Source organism: Acomys russatus, chromosome X (assembly GCF_903995435.1).
Source record: "Acomys russatus chromosome X, mAcoRus1.1, whole genome shotgun sequence".
Taxonomy (NCBI): Eukaryota; Metazoa; Chordata; class Mammalia; order Rodentia; family Muridae; genus Acomys; species Acomys russatus.
In genome coordinates, this window is record NC_067169.1 from 89,680,533 (window position 1) to 89,699,718 (window position 19,186).

Consider the following 19,186-nt stretch of genomic DNA (forward strand, 5'->3'; position numbering starts at 1 on the left):
GAGCCAGCAGGAGTCAGAAGAGTGTTGGATCCTCTAGAAGTTGTGGCAGTTTTGATCCCAACCTCGTGAGTGCTGGAAATTGAATCCAGGTTCTCTGCAAGAGCAGCGGATGTGTTTAACCACTGAGCCATTTTGTCTAGCCCTCCATTACATTTTTGAAGCAAGACTAGTCTCCCTTGTTGAGAACATAAGATATAAATGGATTTTTCAAAAATATCAAGCAAAAAAAAAGTTGCTTAGTGTTAAGTCAAACTTCTGTCAAAGAAACATTTTTAATTTTTTAAAATTTTTCAGTTTTATTTCGTGTGCATGGGTGTTTTGCCTGTATGTGTCTATGTGAGGGTGTTGGATCCCCTGAAACTGGAGTCATAGATAGTTGTGAGCTGTGGGTACTGGGAATTGAGCCTTTGTAATCGTCCTTTGGAAGAACAGCCAGTGCTCTTAATCGCTGAGTCATCATCTACCTCCCCTGCCCTTAGGCAAACATCTTAATCCTAAAGTTGCATTTCTAATCACTGGAGACCACCTTAGTACTCCTATGAATAGTGTAATAACTACCATTTTTCAACTGTCTAGAATGTGCTACAAAGATACTCTTCTAAGAGCTTCTGATGTAGTAGCTCATAATAACCCATTAAAGTAGTATTATTGGAACTCACTTTTTGAGAAATGAAGGCCAAAGGAAGATTAAGCTTTCACAGAGTTTTATAAGTCAGTATGACTTCAAAGATCAGTCTCTGTGTCATCAACTTGGACAAAGATTACTTGTATAAATCATCATTAAATAAAGGCTAGTTCTACAGTTCAGCAATAGAATGCTTTCATAGCATGCTTGAATCACTAGGTTCAATAACCAGTAGTTAAAAAAACTAAAGTCTTGTTGAATGAAGTTATATAAGTCACACACACACACACACACACACACACACACACACACACACACACACAAACAAACACAATCTGAATTAAAGAAAACACATACACACCATGGACATTATATGCATAGATTGGACTATAGTCTATTCAGAATTACTCTGTTTATGTGCTTGAGTTTAATGTTTTCTTTAAGCAGATGTTCACCAGCTGCTTCCTTCTTAAATGTCACCAGCTCTATGTGTGCTAATTTTGAGCTTTGTTGATTAGATCCTTCTTTTTCTTTCTGAAAGACTATTTGAGGAGTTGTCTGTTGGAATTGCAGTTCGGGGAATGGGTAAACCATGTCATGAACTCGTACTATCATATGGGGGTATAGCCAGAAATAGCTTAGAACAGAAATGTGAATAAGGTTGGAATTGTTTTCTTATATCTGCCCTTTCCTTGAAAACTGTCTACTTGGTGCTCTGTGTCCTTGTTTTCCTCCTCTCAGAAGTATTACCAGCTGCTGATCCATACATGAGGATTTACAGTGGAACAAGAACCTAGACTTAATCTACATGATGATTTGCTGACTTTGGCATCTGTATGTTTGGGAAATATTCCAGGAAAGAAGTGACATCAGTCTGGAGCTTGATCGTTCAAGTGGCACTTGACACTTGTTATTTCCCAGCAGGCCAACGGTTCCAGAAATAGGATACTTAGGTCACCTACATGGCCTTTTCTCTATCTCTGTATGAACTATGGAAACAATAGTCTTTCCTCATTCTGTTGGCCTTTTAGCTCTTCAGAAATGCTGCTATAAACCATTTAGTAATGGCATTGAGTGCTAAGATTAATAGTGGTATGGTGTGGTCTTTGTTCCATATTTAAAATTTCCTCTGTCAGGGGCTGGAGAGATGGCTCAGTAGTTAAAGAGTACTGGCTGCTCTTCCAAAGGACCTGGGTTCAATTTCCAGCAACCACATGGCAGCTCACAATTATCTGTAACTCCAGTTCCAGGGGAGCTGACACCCTTATACAGATATACATGAAGCCAACAACAACAACAAATGTAAAATAACAATAAATTGCTTAAGTTAGGCAGTGGTGGCACATGTCTTTAATCAAAGCACTCAGGAGGCAGAGGAAGGCAGATTGCTGAGTTCAAGGCCAGCCTGGTCTACAGAGTTCCACAACAGCTAAGGCTGCACAGGGAAACCCTGACTCAAAAAAACAAAACAAAAGAAAAACAAACAAAAGACTTTTGCTTAAGTCTTGTTCAGTTTTTATTTTACACATGAGCATTTTGCCTGCATATATGCTACATGGTGCCTGCAGAGAGCAGAAGATGGCATCGAATCCCTGAAACTAGTCTTGAGCTACCATGTAGGTGAAGAATCAAACCCAAGCCTTCCAGCAAAGCAGCCAGTGCTCTTAGCCACTAATCCATCTCTCCAGCCCCTTAAATTATGATTCAATCTTTTATTAGAAATTTCAGGGATCAGACAACAGGACACAGATCCCTGGGCTTGGTGGGATTTCTAAATGAGATAATTAAGAGGAAGTGCTTACCATTGTACCTACGAAATAGTCAGCATTCGGTACATGTAAGTTGTTAGTACTGAGAACAGAGCAAAGTTGACACTGCCGCCTGCAGTATTCTTTCAGTAGAGAGAAGCGGCCTAAAGGTGATCACGTTTTAAGCAGCAGGGCATAATGAAGGGGCTAAATGAGTTCGGAAAGGCAGGATCTGTCTCAGCATTTCACACAAAAGCACCAGGAAAGAGCAAAGGCTGGAGTAATCCAGATACTCACTTTGTGGTCAATCCAAACATCCCCCTTTTCCCACATAGAAATCCTTTCCTTTTGCATGGGGACACCATGATTTCTCACACTGACAGTGGCTGTTTATCACTACAAAGTTTCATCTGTAAGCACCCCCAAAGGGCTCTGTTCTGCTGTGAGGAGGCACTCACTGTGGTGTTATAGAATGGCAATCTTAATTTCTTTAGCCAGTACTTTAAGAGTTCTGCAATGAGCTAAAGCAACTAGGCCCAGAAATTTAGCCCATGTTCAAGATGCTGGGCTTCTTTAAATATCAATGGAACATTTTACTATGGAACCTCTAACATCCAGCTGCACAAAGGACACAGGCAGGTAGCAAACAAGTCAGTGAGTGGTACACTCTCCATGGTCTCAAGGCGCCACCTTATGGAAATACTCACCTAGGATGGTCTGATTTTAAATCTGGACCACAAAACACACACACACACACTCTCTCTCTCTCTCTCTCTCTGTATGTGTGTGTGTACATGTAGGTGTATAACTGCTATGGCGCACTTGTGGAGGTCAGGAGAAAAGTTGCAGGGAACTTGCAGGTTTTCTCCTTCCATCCATGCAGGTCCCAGGGACTGCACACAAGCTTGACAGCTAACCTCTTTATCCACGGGGCTATCATACCAGTTGCCACTTCACAATTAAAATGTAATAAGCAAAGAAATAAAATCTGACAAGAACCTATAAAGCTTTAAAACAAACAACGGGACTGATGCCCTAAGGTTACACCATATTCTAGTGAAGGCTCCACAGAGACTTCTAATTTGTATGTTTTGCATTGGTTTTTGGACAGCAGACATACATGTAATCCCACAAACACTGACTATTGCAATATGAATGTATTCCTTGCCACAAACTCCAAGAAGACAGAATGGCCTTTCCAAGGCCTCTACACACCTGCAGGATTTTATCTCTGCCTATTGCTTAGACATCTCTCCTTCCACATTTTGGGCACACCTGCACCCTCTGTTTCCAACCACACGTCAAGCTCATTCTTGACTCAGTGTTTTGTTTTGTCTTAATTTGATGTCCCTTCTAACCCTGAATCCTCACATAGGTAGCTTGCTCCTGTTCAGCATTCTGTTCTCATCTCAAATGTCACTCTTTTGTGTGACTTCTCTATCTAATATTTCCTCATGGCCTCCTAGTCATTCTACATATCAACCCATTTGAGTTTTCTTCATAATACACTGTGAAATTAGTTTACTAATTCCCATAATTATTTTCTAATTGGCGATCTTTGTGAAGGGGAGAAAAGAGAGAAAGATGTTTGTAAGCTGTTACTGTCACAGCCTTGTAGCTGTGGCAAGCAAAGTTGTCTGAGACATGGCAGACAATAACAATGTTTTAAGCAACTTAACCCCTGCAGCCTCTCAAAACTTGCAACAGGCCTTATTTTTTAATTGCTATTATCTTTATTATGTGCTGACAAATGTTAAGAGCTATATCTCATTATTATTTTAATGTAGGAAGTTCAAGTGAAAGAAAATACTTTCAGAAAAACTACAATCTAAGAAAACTTACATAGAAAGGTTTCTGTGGTTCCATTTGAGTGCTATTGACTTCCACTTCATAAGACAAGCATCTCCTACTGAAATTCTGTGGATTCTTCCACTGCACATATAAGGCACCATTTTTGAAGAAAAGATGTTTAATATGTGGAGGACCAGGTTTCACTGAAAGATAGAAGAAAGCAAATTAGTTTCTACAAGTTTATTTAATTATATGTATATAAGATGTAATTATGTATGTAAACTGGATAATGAAGGTTCACCAAGTTAAATCAAAATAGGGCTGATGGCTTTTAATGGCTTCCCATGATCTGATATAGAGTTTGGGAATTTCTGATTAGCCACAATTAGCAGAGGAAGTGTATTTAAAACTGCCCAGTAAAATGGATTTAAGGAAAGTCTCTGGTAAATGACATGAACTCTGATCTGAGTCTAGTCAGAAAATGCTCAAGGTGGAATAAGGACATCTAACTGCTACACAAAGAATGAAGAAGAGTAGTTCTTAGATCCAGATGTGCTTCTACTGCATGGGTAACAAAATATGAGGTACAAGAGACTTTTCTAGCTCTCCCTCACTGATGCTAATCCAAGACCACAATTTAAGAAGTACCCTGGTCTCTATTACAGGCTGTACCATGGCTGTGCTTTGAGAACATTATGTTAAGTGAAACAAGCCAATCTAAAAAATGACAAGTACTGTGATTCTATTCATGCAATGCTAACATAGCTATAGTCAAAGAAACAGAAAGCAGAAAGGTGCTGCCAAGGGCTGTGGGGAGGCTGAACTAATGTTTAATACATATAGTTTCACTTTTGCATGATGAAAAACTTGTAGATGCCAAGTGGTGGTGGCACACGTCTTTAATCAACAACACTTGGGAGGCAGAGGCAGGTGGACCTCTGAGTTCGAAGCTAGCCTGGTCTACAGAGTGATTTCCAGGACAGACAGGACTACACAGAGAAACCCATCTCAAGAAAAAAAGAAAGAAAGAAAGAAAAACTTATAGAGGTCCGCTGTACAACATGTCTATACTTAACACTACTGTAAGATGATGGTGGTAAATTTAGCATTGTATGGGTATAACCCCAATTAAAAATAAAATATTTTTGAAAGTACTAGACAGGTCAGTTTATTTGCAAGGGTGAACTATACTTAGGAATAAGGAACAGAATGATGAGTAATTAACAGAAAACACGTAGAAGTCATCTTGTCAAGAAGTTATTTATGTCACCATCAATTCCCGAAAGAACAGTATAAAAAACCTTAAAACCCTACCTAAGATAATCTGCCAAACAAGCAAGAGGAAAATGGAGGGTTTTGCTTTAGCCAACCCCATGTGATAAAATATCATGACCTCATTCTCTTGGCCTACAAACTAGGCTGCCTTTGGTCCCCTGCTACAGTTGATTTCCAATAATATGTAGCAGAGCGGTATTCTGCTTACAGATTTAGAGAAACTTTTGTCAAAGGATGCCTCTTTTTTTCTACAAACGATCCACTTATCATTTAGTCAGAATCTGAGCTCCCTGGTAGTTTATTGCAATAAGAAAACCAACATACTGACATTATTTATACAAAATGCTTTTAAATACCTCATGTCCTTTGACTCTTAGGACAATTCTTTGAGGTCACAGAGGACTACATACTCCATTTTACAAACAAGGAAACACTCAGAGAGAGTCTATATGCCCTGACAAGAGGGGGTGCTAGGTCCTCAACCAGCTATTTGTTGTTCAAATTGAATTCCTGTGCTGGAATTTTGTCAACTTGACACAAATTAGAGTCACTTTGGAAAAGGGAATGCCAACCAAGGAACTGTCTCTATCAGATAGACCTGCAGGCATGTCTGTAGGGCATGTTGCTGATTGATGACTGATGTGGGCTGAGCAAGGCATAGGGAGCAAGCCAGTAATCAATCAGTCTTCACCCACAGTCTCTGTTTCATTTCCTTCCTCTAGGTTCCTGCCTTGTTTCCTTCAATGATGGGCTGTGACATGGAAATGTAAGGCAAATAGAGCCTTTCCTCCCCATGTTGTTTTTGTCCACTGCTTCATCAAATAACAGAAAAGTGAACCAACACTGGCCTCTAACAAACCAACACTTAGACAATCCAGTCAGAAATGACTGTCCTAGATGTAAGATCAATACATGTACCATATGGAGTTAAATATTTTGGATATGGTGGCGAGAATATAGTTCAGTGTTAGGGCACTGCTTAGCATTAAGAAAGTCTTGAAGTCAATGCCCAGCATTACTAGAAGAATTTTTCTAGCCGAAAGAATATTTAGGGACCATATGATCAGACGAGGATCTCCTCCAGAGTATCAAAGCAAAAAGAGATCTTCAAGTCAGACAGCCCAGATTTCAATCTTGGTTGTCCAACTGGTTATTCTAACTCTCTGCCTCTTTCTAAGCCAACAAAAAGGAATGCGTGCAGTACTTAGGTTCCAGAAGAACCATTTCCAAGCTTGCTTCTTAGAGAGTGTATATATATAAAAAAGCTTATATAAATACAGTCTCTTGTTTTCAGAAGATCTTAAGGCTAAAGAGTATCATCTTCAACTATTTTAACTACTCAAAGACAGGACAACCGTTTATCCATGCTGTCCAAGAGGGCTTTAAAAACTTACCACAGGAAGTTAAAGACACTATTTTGAAGGATGGCCTAATTTTCCCAGCATTATCCTTGACCATTATTTGAATGTTGTGCTGTTCAAAAGTAGAATCCACTTTAGTCAGTTTAAAGGAACAGCCAATGTGTTGACCTTCTCTATAGATGTTTTCACATTGAAGAATTTTTCCTAGACTGCTGTACCTATAAGATAAAATGAGACAATGCTCTGTATTGTTTTGAACAAGGTTAAGAGGCAAGAGTACCCATTTTTTAAATGGCTGAAAGAAATGTCCACAAAAGCAATATCTGCAATAAAGCACAATAGCCTTTTTAATAAGCCCATTTTCTAGTGTTCCTCTCTCCATATTCTAGAGGAAAAGATGCTCTTTCATTAGTAACTATTAGTATTCATAATAGCCATGGGCATTGGAACCCTGACCTTCCTCTTCTGTACAAGGGAAGAAATTCTGAAGCCAGGATGAGAAGTTTTACACCTTCTAAAAACACACATATACTGAACCTCATGGATTCCCCTCTGCTGCACTCTGTTTGGTTCTTCCTTGCTTTCTTAGCTTGTTTTCTGTCCTTCTTCCCTGTTCCCAGGGGCGGGAAGCCATAATGATACTCTTCTCTATTTCTGGTGTGTGTGTGTGTGTGTGTGTGTGTGTGTGTGTGTGTGTGTGTGTGTGTTAGTTATAAATATACCTATATGCATGTGAGCAAATATGTATGCAGAAGCAAGAAGGCAGTGTTCGGTGTTTTCTTCAATTGCTCTCCACCTTGTATCTTGAGACAGGGTCTCTCAGTGAACCAGAACTTTTGGTTACATTTACTGATCAGTAAGCCCCAGGGATTCTTCCATCTTCTCCACCCCAGTACTAAGATTAAAGGCATATGCCACTGCACCCAGTGTTTTTTTAAACTGTGGGTACTAAGTACCTGCAATGCAGACCCTCATGCTTACAAGGTAAGCAGTGTACCAACAAAGCCATATCTCCTCAGCCCCTGCTCTTCTCTATTCCCAATTCTCTTCTCCACCCATTGTCAGTTTGTTACCCCCATCCTTCTACTTTATTTTGTATTCTGGGGAACTCCTAAAGTTGACCATTTACCTCAGAATTCTTTCCAGAGTTTTCTGTTTTTCAGATAGTATCTCGTTGCATAGGTCTGGTTGGCATGGAACTCACTATGTAGACCAGGCTGGTGGAAATTAAAAAGATCAACCTACCTCACCTCTACCTCCTTAAAGGCATGCACCTCCACACCGCTCATCCCAGATTTCTAATCATTCCATTTGAGTGTTTCATTCATCTCTCTTGCCTCAGAGGCATTGTCTAAAGATTCATATGTACCCTCTTCATCACCAATCTATCATTCCTGTCAATCTTTCCATTTCTACCACTCAGAGCTCATTTTCTCTCTGGTTCTTATATACTTTGAAACGGCCTTTTTCTTTCTTTCTTTCTCTACATTCTATCACCAAATTCTGTTTGCCAAATTTCTTAGAGACTTATCTTCTGTGATATTCCCACTGGCTACTGCCTAATTCATGATCTCACTGTTTCACACTTCAACCTCCATGACCTTAATGTCCTCCCATTACTGCCAGATAAACATTTACCAAAATTCACCAAGCTGCTAGACTGGAGCTGCTCAAGTCAGGCATCTTCCAATATCAAACAACCCTGTTGGGACACACATGGCCTTCTAAGTGTCCCCTCTACCATCTGGCTTTCATAAGTAGTACTGCTGGCATCCTAAATCCAGTTTCATCTCTATATATACCTTCCCCAGTGACCATGAGCATCTAGCCAAGGTGTATTCATTACATGCATATTCCCCACCCCCTCTCTCTCTCATACACACACACACACACAAATCAGCCATCACAGGACTCTGTTTTTTTAGGAACTAGTACAAAACAGATTCGAGTCTTATATCATCTGTCACAATTAGAGTTGTGCAAATGTTCTGCAGAAAAGAAAGACTTTTTTTTATAACGAACAAAGAACAGAGAGTCCCAAACCCTTGATCTGTAATGACAAAATTATCTGTAGTTTTTCCTGAGCTCAGGAATCAGAACTCTTACAAAAAATGCACATCCTGCTGAAAATAGGGTTTTTAAATTAAGATGTAATATATTTATTCCTACAAACATGATAAAGAAGTGTTTGGCCACAGAATGTCTTTTAAGAGATAGTTCAGTTGTTGTTGTTGTTGTTGTTGATGTTGTTGTTGATGATGTTGTTGTTGTTGTTGTTGTTGCAACACAGGATCTTAAATGCTAGACTGGCCTCAAACTCACTATGTAGTCAAAGATGAACTCCTAGGACCCTCCACCTCCAAAGTGCTGGGATTATAAATATATGTCACCATGATCACCTAACAGCACAAAACCCTTTCTCTTAGTTGTAAGTCTCTATGGATCAGAAAAGAAAACTTTTAAAACTCAAGTTGCTGTCATAAGTACTTTTGGAATTAGATAGTCCTGGAATATTTTCCACCCAAAACAGATAATAAAGCTACTAATGACATTTTTCTTACATAACAAAAGCTAGTGATAAACGTGACTTTTAAAAGACAATGAAAGGAACTCCTGTAATGCACAATCTTTTAGGTTCATTTTTCATTTTGTCCCCCTGACAGTTCATAGATAGTCATGGACTCTGAAGATGATTGATGTGGAAAAGAATCCCTAAAATTCATTGAACTGCTAGACTGAGGCTATTCAGGTCAGGCTCCTTTCAATTCCAAACTATCCTTCTGGGACACAAGTCACTGTTCTGGGTTTGCAAACAATGATTCTGAAATTTAAAAAATACTCTCTGTTTTCTGGCTAGGGATTAGGGAAAACAGTTTGGTGATTTGTGCAATGTGAACTACCGTGGTACCTATGCCATTCTTGGTGTTTGCTAATCAATACCATGTCTGGATTTCCTTGCCTTTCAGGTTTTGACTGAAAAGGATCATCCTGGGGGAATTAATGGGAGGAGGAAGAATGGGCTAGATGTCAGTTCCATGTAGTAGTAGAAGAGAGCAGCACTGAGTGCTGACTGTACCTGCAACTAACAAACATCAGTGTCTACAGATGTCATGACACATCATTCTGAACATGAGTCACTGTTCCAAGCCCTCACAACCTTCAGAAGTAGGCATTCTCTCTATCCCCATTTTAAAGATGGTAAAAACCAGGGCTCAGAGATAATTAAGGCTCATTGCTAGTAAGGATTTGAATATACATAGTGTGGCACTAGAATGGAGAATTTGTGGGATGGTGAGAAAAGAAGACATGAGGCAACACTGTACAACAGAAATGTACCATCCAGGTCAACAGTCACTTGTGACCTCTGGAACTAGCCAGGAAGATTGAGTCCCTGAGGTTTTAATTTCATTTAAATTAAACTGTAAACAGTCTGTGCTAGTTTGAGTGAGAATCTCCCCCATAGGCTCGTATATTTAAATGCTCAATCCCCAGTTTTTTCAAAGAGTTTGTGAAGGACTAGGAGGTGGCCTTGTTGAAGGAGGTGTGTCACTGGGAGTGGGCTTTGAAGGTTTGAAGCCCATGCCATTCTCAGTTAGCTTTCTTTCTGCCTCGTAGTTGTGGATCAAGATGTGAGCTCTCAGCTACTATTCTAATGCCATGCTTGTCTGCCATGTTCCCCACCTTGGCAGTCATGAACTCTAATCCTCTAAAACTATTAGCCATAAATTAGACATTTTATTTTATAAGTTTTCTTGGTCATGGCCTCTTAGCATAACAATAGGAAAGTAACTAAGACAGTCATACATATCCAGTATCTCCTGCATATACTATGGAAAGAGCTTCTACCAAATGACCAACTCTGGAAATACGTAGATAAGAAATAGGATCTTTGATACCTGACCCTTGGGTGCCAGTGAACCATCACTTTCCAGATCATTTCTTAAGCCATGTTCAATTGTAGATTTTTCCCTGCCAAAAGGCATCAACTTGGGACTGAATGCCAAGTAAAACCCTGTCTTCTGTCAACCTTAACAAGAGCCAGCATCCATCCAAAGAAGAATGTTTTTTTCCAAATTAATCCCAAGAGAACATTGTTTGTATGGTTTGTACTGTGACTTGGTTTATGCTAGCATATCTCCAGGGTATGAGACACTTCCCTATTTTTCTCTTACTAGATCCTCAAGGATTGGTTCACCCCAATGGTAAGAGCTGGATTGCTTTCCTTAACAGTCTGTCATGAGATGAGGTAGTTTTAAGACACCCCCACCCTCTTAGTAGTCCACTCCTATAGACACATTTCTAAAGGAATTCTCTTGTTTCTAACCATGATAACGGGTTAATAGCATAATAAACACAGGGATGCTACTAATTCCTAAAGTATCTTTAAAACCTGTAGTAATAGCTTCCCATGAACTTTATTACAGCACACAGCTAGGAGACTCCTAAAGGATTATTTTGTTTGTTTCTCTGCTAGGAAGTTTTGGGGAGCTGGGTGTACTTAATCCTTCTTTTTTCACTCCTGGACTCCAGAGATCATGCATGGCTTATACTTCTAAGTCCTCACCCTATCCCTGAATGTTCTCTAGTTTTGAATCCTACCAAGAATTTCACAAGTGATTTATGGACACCTACCCCAGGTGTCAAGTACTGGGGAAAAACAACACAAAGCCCCTGCTCTCAGGAGATTGCAGCCTGGAAAAGAGAATCACTACTAAGTAAACAGGAAATGACAACACACTCTGCAGGGCACTGTGACATGCAAAGGTACTAATGAGGATATGTCTCCAGACTTGAGAGGTCAAAGAAGACTTTTGGAAGAGGAAATTGCGTTTGTTGAGGACAAACAAGAGGCATTAGACGAAAGGGGAAGATGTAAACTGTGAGAAAAGGTAAGACTGTTGTCACTGTTCTGGGTAAATATCCCTCTTTGAATACCACGATTTTATGTATTGAAGAGTCAGTGTAAAGAAGGGAAATAAACTCAATGTAGGATGTAGGAGGACCCAAGGTGAAAGGAAAGGGATGATACAGGCTAGCCAGGTGATACGTGGCTTTGTCTGTTATGTTCAAGAGTACAGACTTTACCATGAAAGGACAAGAGTCTTTTTTTAAAAAGGTGATTCAATAGGTACCAAGAGTGAGCAAGTAAAACTGCAAAACCTCCCGTAAGAATTTTTACATAGGGATAGGGGCTTGGGAAAACTGAATCTTCAGAATGGACCACATGATCTTGGGCTTTACATGTGGTATGTCTCCAATTTATGAGGCTGAACATCTCACCCAATGGGGAGGAAAGTGGCTACAACTTTCCAGGACACTTCAGGGGGATTTCATTCAACAATTCATGTGATTTGAGGAGGCTGACATGCAGAACCTGGTTTGTACAATATACACAATACACACATGTAAAGAAATATCACATGGTAGCCCATAAATACACACAATTTTATTTATCGTTTAAAAATAAATTGAAATGAAAACACCATATGGGGATTTTTTTGCACTCTGTTTCATGATCTACCTGTGAGAGTTTTAATATAGTACAAATATTTTCCATGATATCACCAGAGAAAATGTTTACTCCATGATGATTTTTTTTCTTTTTCTAAGGTCTCATGCATGTTGGTCAAGTGCTCTACCACTGAGCCACAGAGCAACCTGACATTCCAGGATATTTATCTTCAGAAGTCCTAAGAGAGTCAAACACATGCCTTTCTTTCAGAGCTGTCTTATCAAACAAAGGAGGAGAACAAGGGCACATAGAGGACAGATTCCTAAGACTAGACTCTCTTCTCCACCCAGCAGTCACAACACTTTAATATCCTTGCTCTGATTACATGTTTTTGTCAACGTGCCATAAACCTAGACACATCTGGACAGAGGGAATCTCAATTGGGGAATTTCTTCCAATAGACTGGTTTGTGGACAAGTCTGTGAAGCATTTTTTCCATTAATGACTGGTATGGGAGACCCCAGGTCATTGTGGGTGGTATCAGCCTTGGGCATGTGGTCCTGGGCTGTGTAAAAAAGCAAACTGAGGATGCCAGGAGGAGCAAGCAAGTAAGCAGCACCCCTCCATGGCCTCTCTATCACAGTCCCTGTCTCCAAGGTCCTGCTTGAGTCCTAGCCCTGACTTCCCTCCAAGATGGACTTAAAAACTGTGGGTTGAAACAAACCCTTTTTTTCCCTTAGCTGCTTTTTGGCCTTTTTTTTTTTGTACAAAAATAGAGATGCAGACTAATGCAATTGCTATGAGATATGGAGGAATAGATGAGGTTGGGTAGTGGGTACATTAAGGGCGCAAGGGCTATCAGAGGCCATAATAGCCAATTGCACATTTCAAAGCCAGTAAATGAATTCGAAGGCTGTCAGTACACAGAAATAACAATATTTAGGACAGAGACATAGAAATTAGTGTAATTTCATCATTGTACAAAGTATATATGAACCAAATTATAATATAATATTCCACAAATATGTACAAATATTATAGCAATTTTTAAAAGTTTACCCAAGAAGTCTTCATGGTCTTTATATAGAGTAAATAAACCTGATTTTTAAAATCCTCCAATTTTTAGCCAGGCGTGATGATACAAGAGTATTGCCATAGTTTGAGGCCAGTCAGGAATATACAATGAGCTCCAGGCCATCATAAACTACAGTGTGACAACATGTTTCAAAAATAGAGAAAGGAATACTGTGTGTGTGTGTGTGTGTGTGTGTGTGTACTTCTATGGCTCTCAGGGACATTGTGATGCTTTTTAAAAAGCCAGTTTTATGTGATATGTGCTGTAGAATTCCATTCCAGTGACATTCTTGAAATAACAAAATTATATAAATGGAGGACAGACTAGTGAGTGGTTGCTAGAGGTTAGACACTTGTGAGAGGGGAATGAAAAGGACGATGGGATTCTGGGGATGGGGATGGCTGTGAAAGAGCAACTGGAGGGAACTTTGTAGTGGTGGAACCATGTGATAAAGCTGCATAGAATGCTACACACAAATACATATGGAACTGGTATCCTGTGCCTAAGACTGTAGATTGTGCCAATAGCAAGTTTTCCATTTTGATATTGTTTTAGAGTCTACCACTGAGAGAAAGAAAGTGAAAGGAATACTGTGGCCTTTCCATATACATGTTTCAATACCTTGTGAACAAGAAGCCTTTTTAAGAAGATCCATTTTCTATTGAACTGGCTATTCTTACAGTATTTTTGGTGGTTTGGTTTTGTTGTTTCTTTTCTTACTGTATTTTGATGGTTTGTTTTTGTTGTTTCTTTTCTCTCTCTCTCTCTCTCTCTCTCTCTCTCTCTCTCTCTCTCTCTCTCTCTCTCGGTCAGGTGGAAAATTTTTCCTTTTTATATTTTTAAATTTTCATATTATATTTATTTGTAGGTAGTTTTCTATTTAGTGGGAGATACACGTGTCATGGTGCATGTTAGGCGGTCACAGAACAATTTACAGAACTCACTGTGTGAGTCTCAGAGATCAAATTCAGGTCCCCGGGCTCGGAAGCAAGTGCTTTTACCTGCTGGGCTATCTCAATGGCCCTTACCTTTCTATGTATATTTTGTATATTGGTTTTTAAGTCACCACACCAAGCAGTGAGGTTCACTATGGCTTATCTATCTACTGCCTTCATAGAAGAGAATAGGCTCAGTGGGCATACACTTCCCTAGCATTTGCAAGGCGCTGTGGGGCTTTTGTTTGTTTGTTTGTTTGTTTGTTTTTGAGACAGGGTCTCTCTACAGAGCCCTGGCTGTCCTGGAACTTGGTATGTAAAAAGGCTGGGTTCAAACTCACAGAATTCTGCCTACCTCTGCCTCCTGAGTACTGGGTTCATAGGTGTGTGCCCCCACTACCCGGCCAAAGCCATGAGTTTTATCCCTATCACCACATATAAAAAAAAAAATAGGCCAATATTTTTTTAAACAAGATTAAATCCAAAGGCTCCCAACACAATCAAAACCAGTGTTCCAGTTAACCTAATACATGTCCAAATATACTCACCAATAGTAAAGAGTATAGTTTGTGTCAGGGCTTGTATTCCTTCCAGGGAGCCAGGAACACTTCATATATCTCAGGTTGTGCCAAATGCACTGGAGCTCCCTCACAGCAGACTCGGGGTCACCTAGAGGATCCAGGCAAGAGTCTTTGTCATGGAAGGTAGTCATCAGCCTAACCCCTAATTTCACACTCATTTGGCGGAGAAGTCACTCAGGACAGTCAAAATACAAATGTAATTGTCCCCAGCTTTCTTTCTCACCTCCATATGCAAAGAAAGCATCTCCTGTATCTCTAAATGAATCTGACTCTTCTAAGTAGAGAGAATAACTAAAAGTCAAACACTATTCCAACCACACACAATGACTACAAAATAAAGAATTTAAAAATACAAACAGCCCTGCATTTTACCATTTTTAACATTTACTTCTAATTCTATCACTTCCCCTCTTTTTTCTCCCTCCAACAACTCCCAATTCCCCTCACTCCCTCTCAGATCAATGGCCTCTTTTTCTTTGATTGTTATTGTTTTATTATTATAATGCATTCACATTACATCCAGATTGTAATCCCCTTGTTCTTGCTCTTATCTTCCTGTGCCCACCCTCCCTCCCTTTTCCTGCCCTATTCTCTTCCCCTAGACCTCTGACAGGTGGGGTCATCGTAGGAGGTAGGCACTCCCATCTTATAGATGAGGAATATTGATGGGGGCAATAATTTATCCAAGGCCACACAAGTAGTAGCTGACAGAGCTGGGATTTAGATTTTGGTAGCTGGTGGCTGGTAGCCTTGCATAGGCTCCTCCCTATACATAACATAAGAGGCAGAAGGACTATGGGTAAAGTACAACTAGGAAACAATGATCCTAACCACCCAACAGCTTTTCCTCTGAATAGTGATGCACTAAAGCTAGGCCAGCATGTGTATTTGCCTTTAGCACTGTCCCCAATATATATTCTCCATACAAAACTCATTTCCATAAGCCATGAATCAGACAGTACTATATGTTCCCTACAAGCACCGGACCTAAACACCTAGAGCAAGGCGCTTCTTCCCCTTCTCCATCATGACATAGAACAGGGTAACAACGCATGCCTTACTTCCTTCAGATAAGTTTGTAAATCACATTTTAGGGAAGAAGCAAGAGAAGAGGGGAAGTGTGTGTGTGTGTGTGTGTGTGTGTGTGTGTGTGTGTGTGTGTGTGTTCATTTTTTAAATTATAAAAGAGAGCATCCTAACTATGTAGGCATTATTACTATTCAAACTGTCTGTGAGCAACTTGAGGCAGCAGCATCCTCTAATTATTTAGAATCTAGTACCGGTCCTGACACTTATTTGACTCAGCAAAACTTTGAGACTGGAATGAACTCATTCATCATCAATGACTGTGAGCACACTGAGCACACTTTCTTCCCCCCCCCCCCCCCCCCCCCCCCCCCCCGCCCAGCACACTTTCAAAATACCAAGGGAGACAGACCATTTTCATCTGTTACCTTCAGGGGGGGAGATGCACTTTTTCACCAAAGGACTAGGCTTCTCACTTTCATTGGCACTGCACTGGGACCCCACTTGCAGACAGATCTTCTCATTTAGGGGTACCTCTTTTTCACGACGAGTTTCTGGAGCAATTTTCTAAGATCAGAAAGTTGTTTTTTTTTAAACACAAAAAGATACTTAAATAACAAAGCCTTGGCAGACCCAAGTGTATACAGAAAAATAGTAAGTCCTTAAATGGTATGTATGCTGAAGGACTGATTATATTCTTTTGCCACACTGTGGACATTCACTGGTGTCTCAGTTCTAGTTTTGGTTGTCATAACTCTGAATCAGAGAAGCAAAACAACGACTGAAATTTAATGGCGAGAAGCCACAAATGATACCTGACATCCTGCCATGACCAGGTTAGCCCAGCCTTCTCCTACAATAATTAGCCCACATCAGGCACTAGAAGTACCACCCACCACTGAGAAACTCTAGTGTGGATAAAGACAAATTCCCACATTTGAAAGTATAGCTGTCATAAAATTTGCTTATAAGTTTACCATGCTAACAGCAACTCTGCAAGCAAACTGAAAGAAAACAATTTATCACAATTCCATTAAGATCAAGGGTAAAATGTGTCACACCAAAACTTCAGTCATCATGGTGATCCCTGGGGACTGGGGGCCAAAGGGACACCTTTTTATTAAACATATTTTTTTGTAGTATCTGAGTAAGTTTCAAGGGTTACTATATGCACGTACACGCCTCCCATCTGCACCATAGATAAGGATAAGTAAGCTTTGTGGAACCACAGAGGCCTCAGACATCTTAGGGTAGACACCAGAAATCTAAGCCTAACTCACAAAAGTGCTTATTATGACTCAGAACATCAGTACAGGGCTCTCTAGGAAATTAACATTTCCGGAGGTGAGAGGAATAATTGGGAATGAAGCTGCTTTTAATCAGAATGCCAAAGACAGCACTTCCTGTTTTGCAACAGTATCTGACTCAAGTTTCCCATAGTATTTCCTTTCATAATTTCCTGGTGGCCATGAAGGCAGTGGAAATGGTCACGTCGCTTAATATGCCACCTCAAGCAGCTAGTATGACATTTTGCATGCCTGCTGCTAGCTGGGAAATGAGGGAAACTCCAGTCACCTCAGAAACCAGGACATGAAGATGCTGTCTCGGAAGTCACTTGCAAACCAACGAGGAATACACCAGAGCAAAGATAGGCATACAGGAACAGAATAGCTCTTAGGCACAATTAAGACAGAGCTCTGAAAGGGATGTGTGTGCACTGGGTCTTCAAGTAAAATCCTGCCTCGGAGAAAGGAGGTGGTGACTTGATGTGGATACAAACAATCCAGTAAAATTGTTATCCTCAACGGGCCTCAAGCTAGCTATTCATAGCCAAGGGCATTTTCACAAGAAATTCTTGATTCCATGCCAAGAAACTACTTATCACTTGGCTTCCCATATAGGCTCTGCCTACTGGGATGAAAAGGGCAGTGCTGACAGAAGTTCCTGGAATGCTTCATAATTTTAGGACTTATCCCTTTAGAAATGGATGTATGCTGAAGAAGAGAGGTCTCCGACTAAGCCCATGAAACTCAAGACCAGTCTCCAAGAGTGTGAGAGTGGTGGCAGGAAGGCTTCCAATGCTAAGTCTCACCAATGGCCCTACTCTACCAGTTTATGGGTTGCTAAATGAGCCTGGCTTACCCAAGGATCCTTTGGAATTCTCATCTAGGAGATGCATTCACTCTCTGAGGACACCATGGGCTAATGTATTGGCAAGCATCATAAGTTAGGACTAGGAGTATAAGTCAGTACTTATCTTAAAAGTGTGATGCCTGGGTTCAATCCCTTGTATCACAGATTTAGATTTTTTTCAAATAACTTTTTATTTTAAAAAGAAGATTTTAGGACTCATAAATTAGGATTAAGGGGCGGGGGTGGGGAATCTTCATTCACTTACTATATAGTTAAAAAGCTAAAGACTTTTATTATACTGGCATTTAAAATTAACGTAAATTTGAATCTTATCTTCCAGGCATATGCATAACAGAACCAATATTTAAAGATAATAATTTTATAGATCTCTTTTTGTAGTGGTACATACCTATAATCCTAGCACTTGGGGTGTAGAGGCAGAGGAATCAGGAGCTCAAGGCTAGCCTCGTCTACATAATGAGCCAGAAACCAGCCTGACATGCAAGAGAACCTGTTTTAAAAAGAAAATCTCCAACTTCAAAGTGTGGAATGTTAAAATGGCATAATAAAAAAGGGAGCTTGAATATTAATGAGCACCAAGTCGAACATGTCTCTCTGCATCAGACAAGAAACTAAATCCTCCCCCACCCCCAAACAGATCCTGATGAGGTATGTGTGAGTTTCAGCTTCGGTGAATCATTCCACTGGTAGCTGCTATGACAGAATTCTCCACCTCTCTGGGAATCTGGCCTTCTTGTAAAATGTATCCAAGCCCTGTCTCCCAGAGGATGAATGTCCACTTGGCTCCATCTCACCTTTTCCTGACTAAAGAATTGTTTCCCAGTAGGAAAGGGAGTCAGCCTCAACTCATGCCTCTATGCATGCTTGGACTGAAGGGCCTTTGATTCATTGCCCAGTGGGACTTCCCTATCTCTTGGTGATGAAAGATAACCTAAAATGCATTGCCAGAGCTGCTCTGTGCTTGCCAGACTGGGGAACTAATGGACATAGATAAAACAATCATGGAGGGTAACCAGTGATATCAATCTTTTGCTTTTCAAAACTGCTCTACAGATCTTTCCTATTCTGATAAGCTTCTCTGTGAAGACTGAAAGCAAACTGCAGACTTGATCTTATTTAGCAACTTGGGAGCATTAGGCTTCTGCCTAAGCTACCCCCTGTTC

The 19,186-nt window shown here is 40.2% G+C and overlaps 1 protein-coding gene across 1 annotated transcript in view; it reads right to left on the reverse strand.

Moving 5' to 3' along the window:
* The window catches only part of Il13ra1 (interleukin 13 receptor subunit alpha 1), a 52,717-nt gene that overhangs the window by 25,528 nt on the left and 8,003 nt on the right, over positions 1–19,186 (reverse strand). Inside the window, exons 3-6 of the mRNA XM_051141866.1 lie at positions 16,298–16,436; positions 14,811–14,931; positions 6,834–7,018; positions 4,216–4,367 (exon numbers count right to left, since the gene is read on the reverse strand). Coding sequence (XP_050997823.1) covers positions 4,216–4,367; positions 6,834–7,018; positions 14,811–14,931; positions 16,298–16,436 — 597 coding nt within the window. The remainder of the gene's footprint in view (positions 1–4,215; positions 4,368–6,833; positions 7,019–14,810; positions 14,932–16,297; positions 16,437–19,186) is intronic.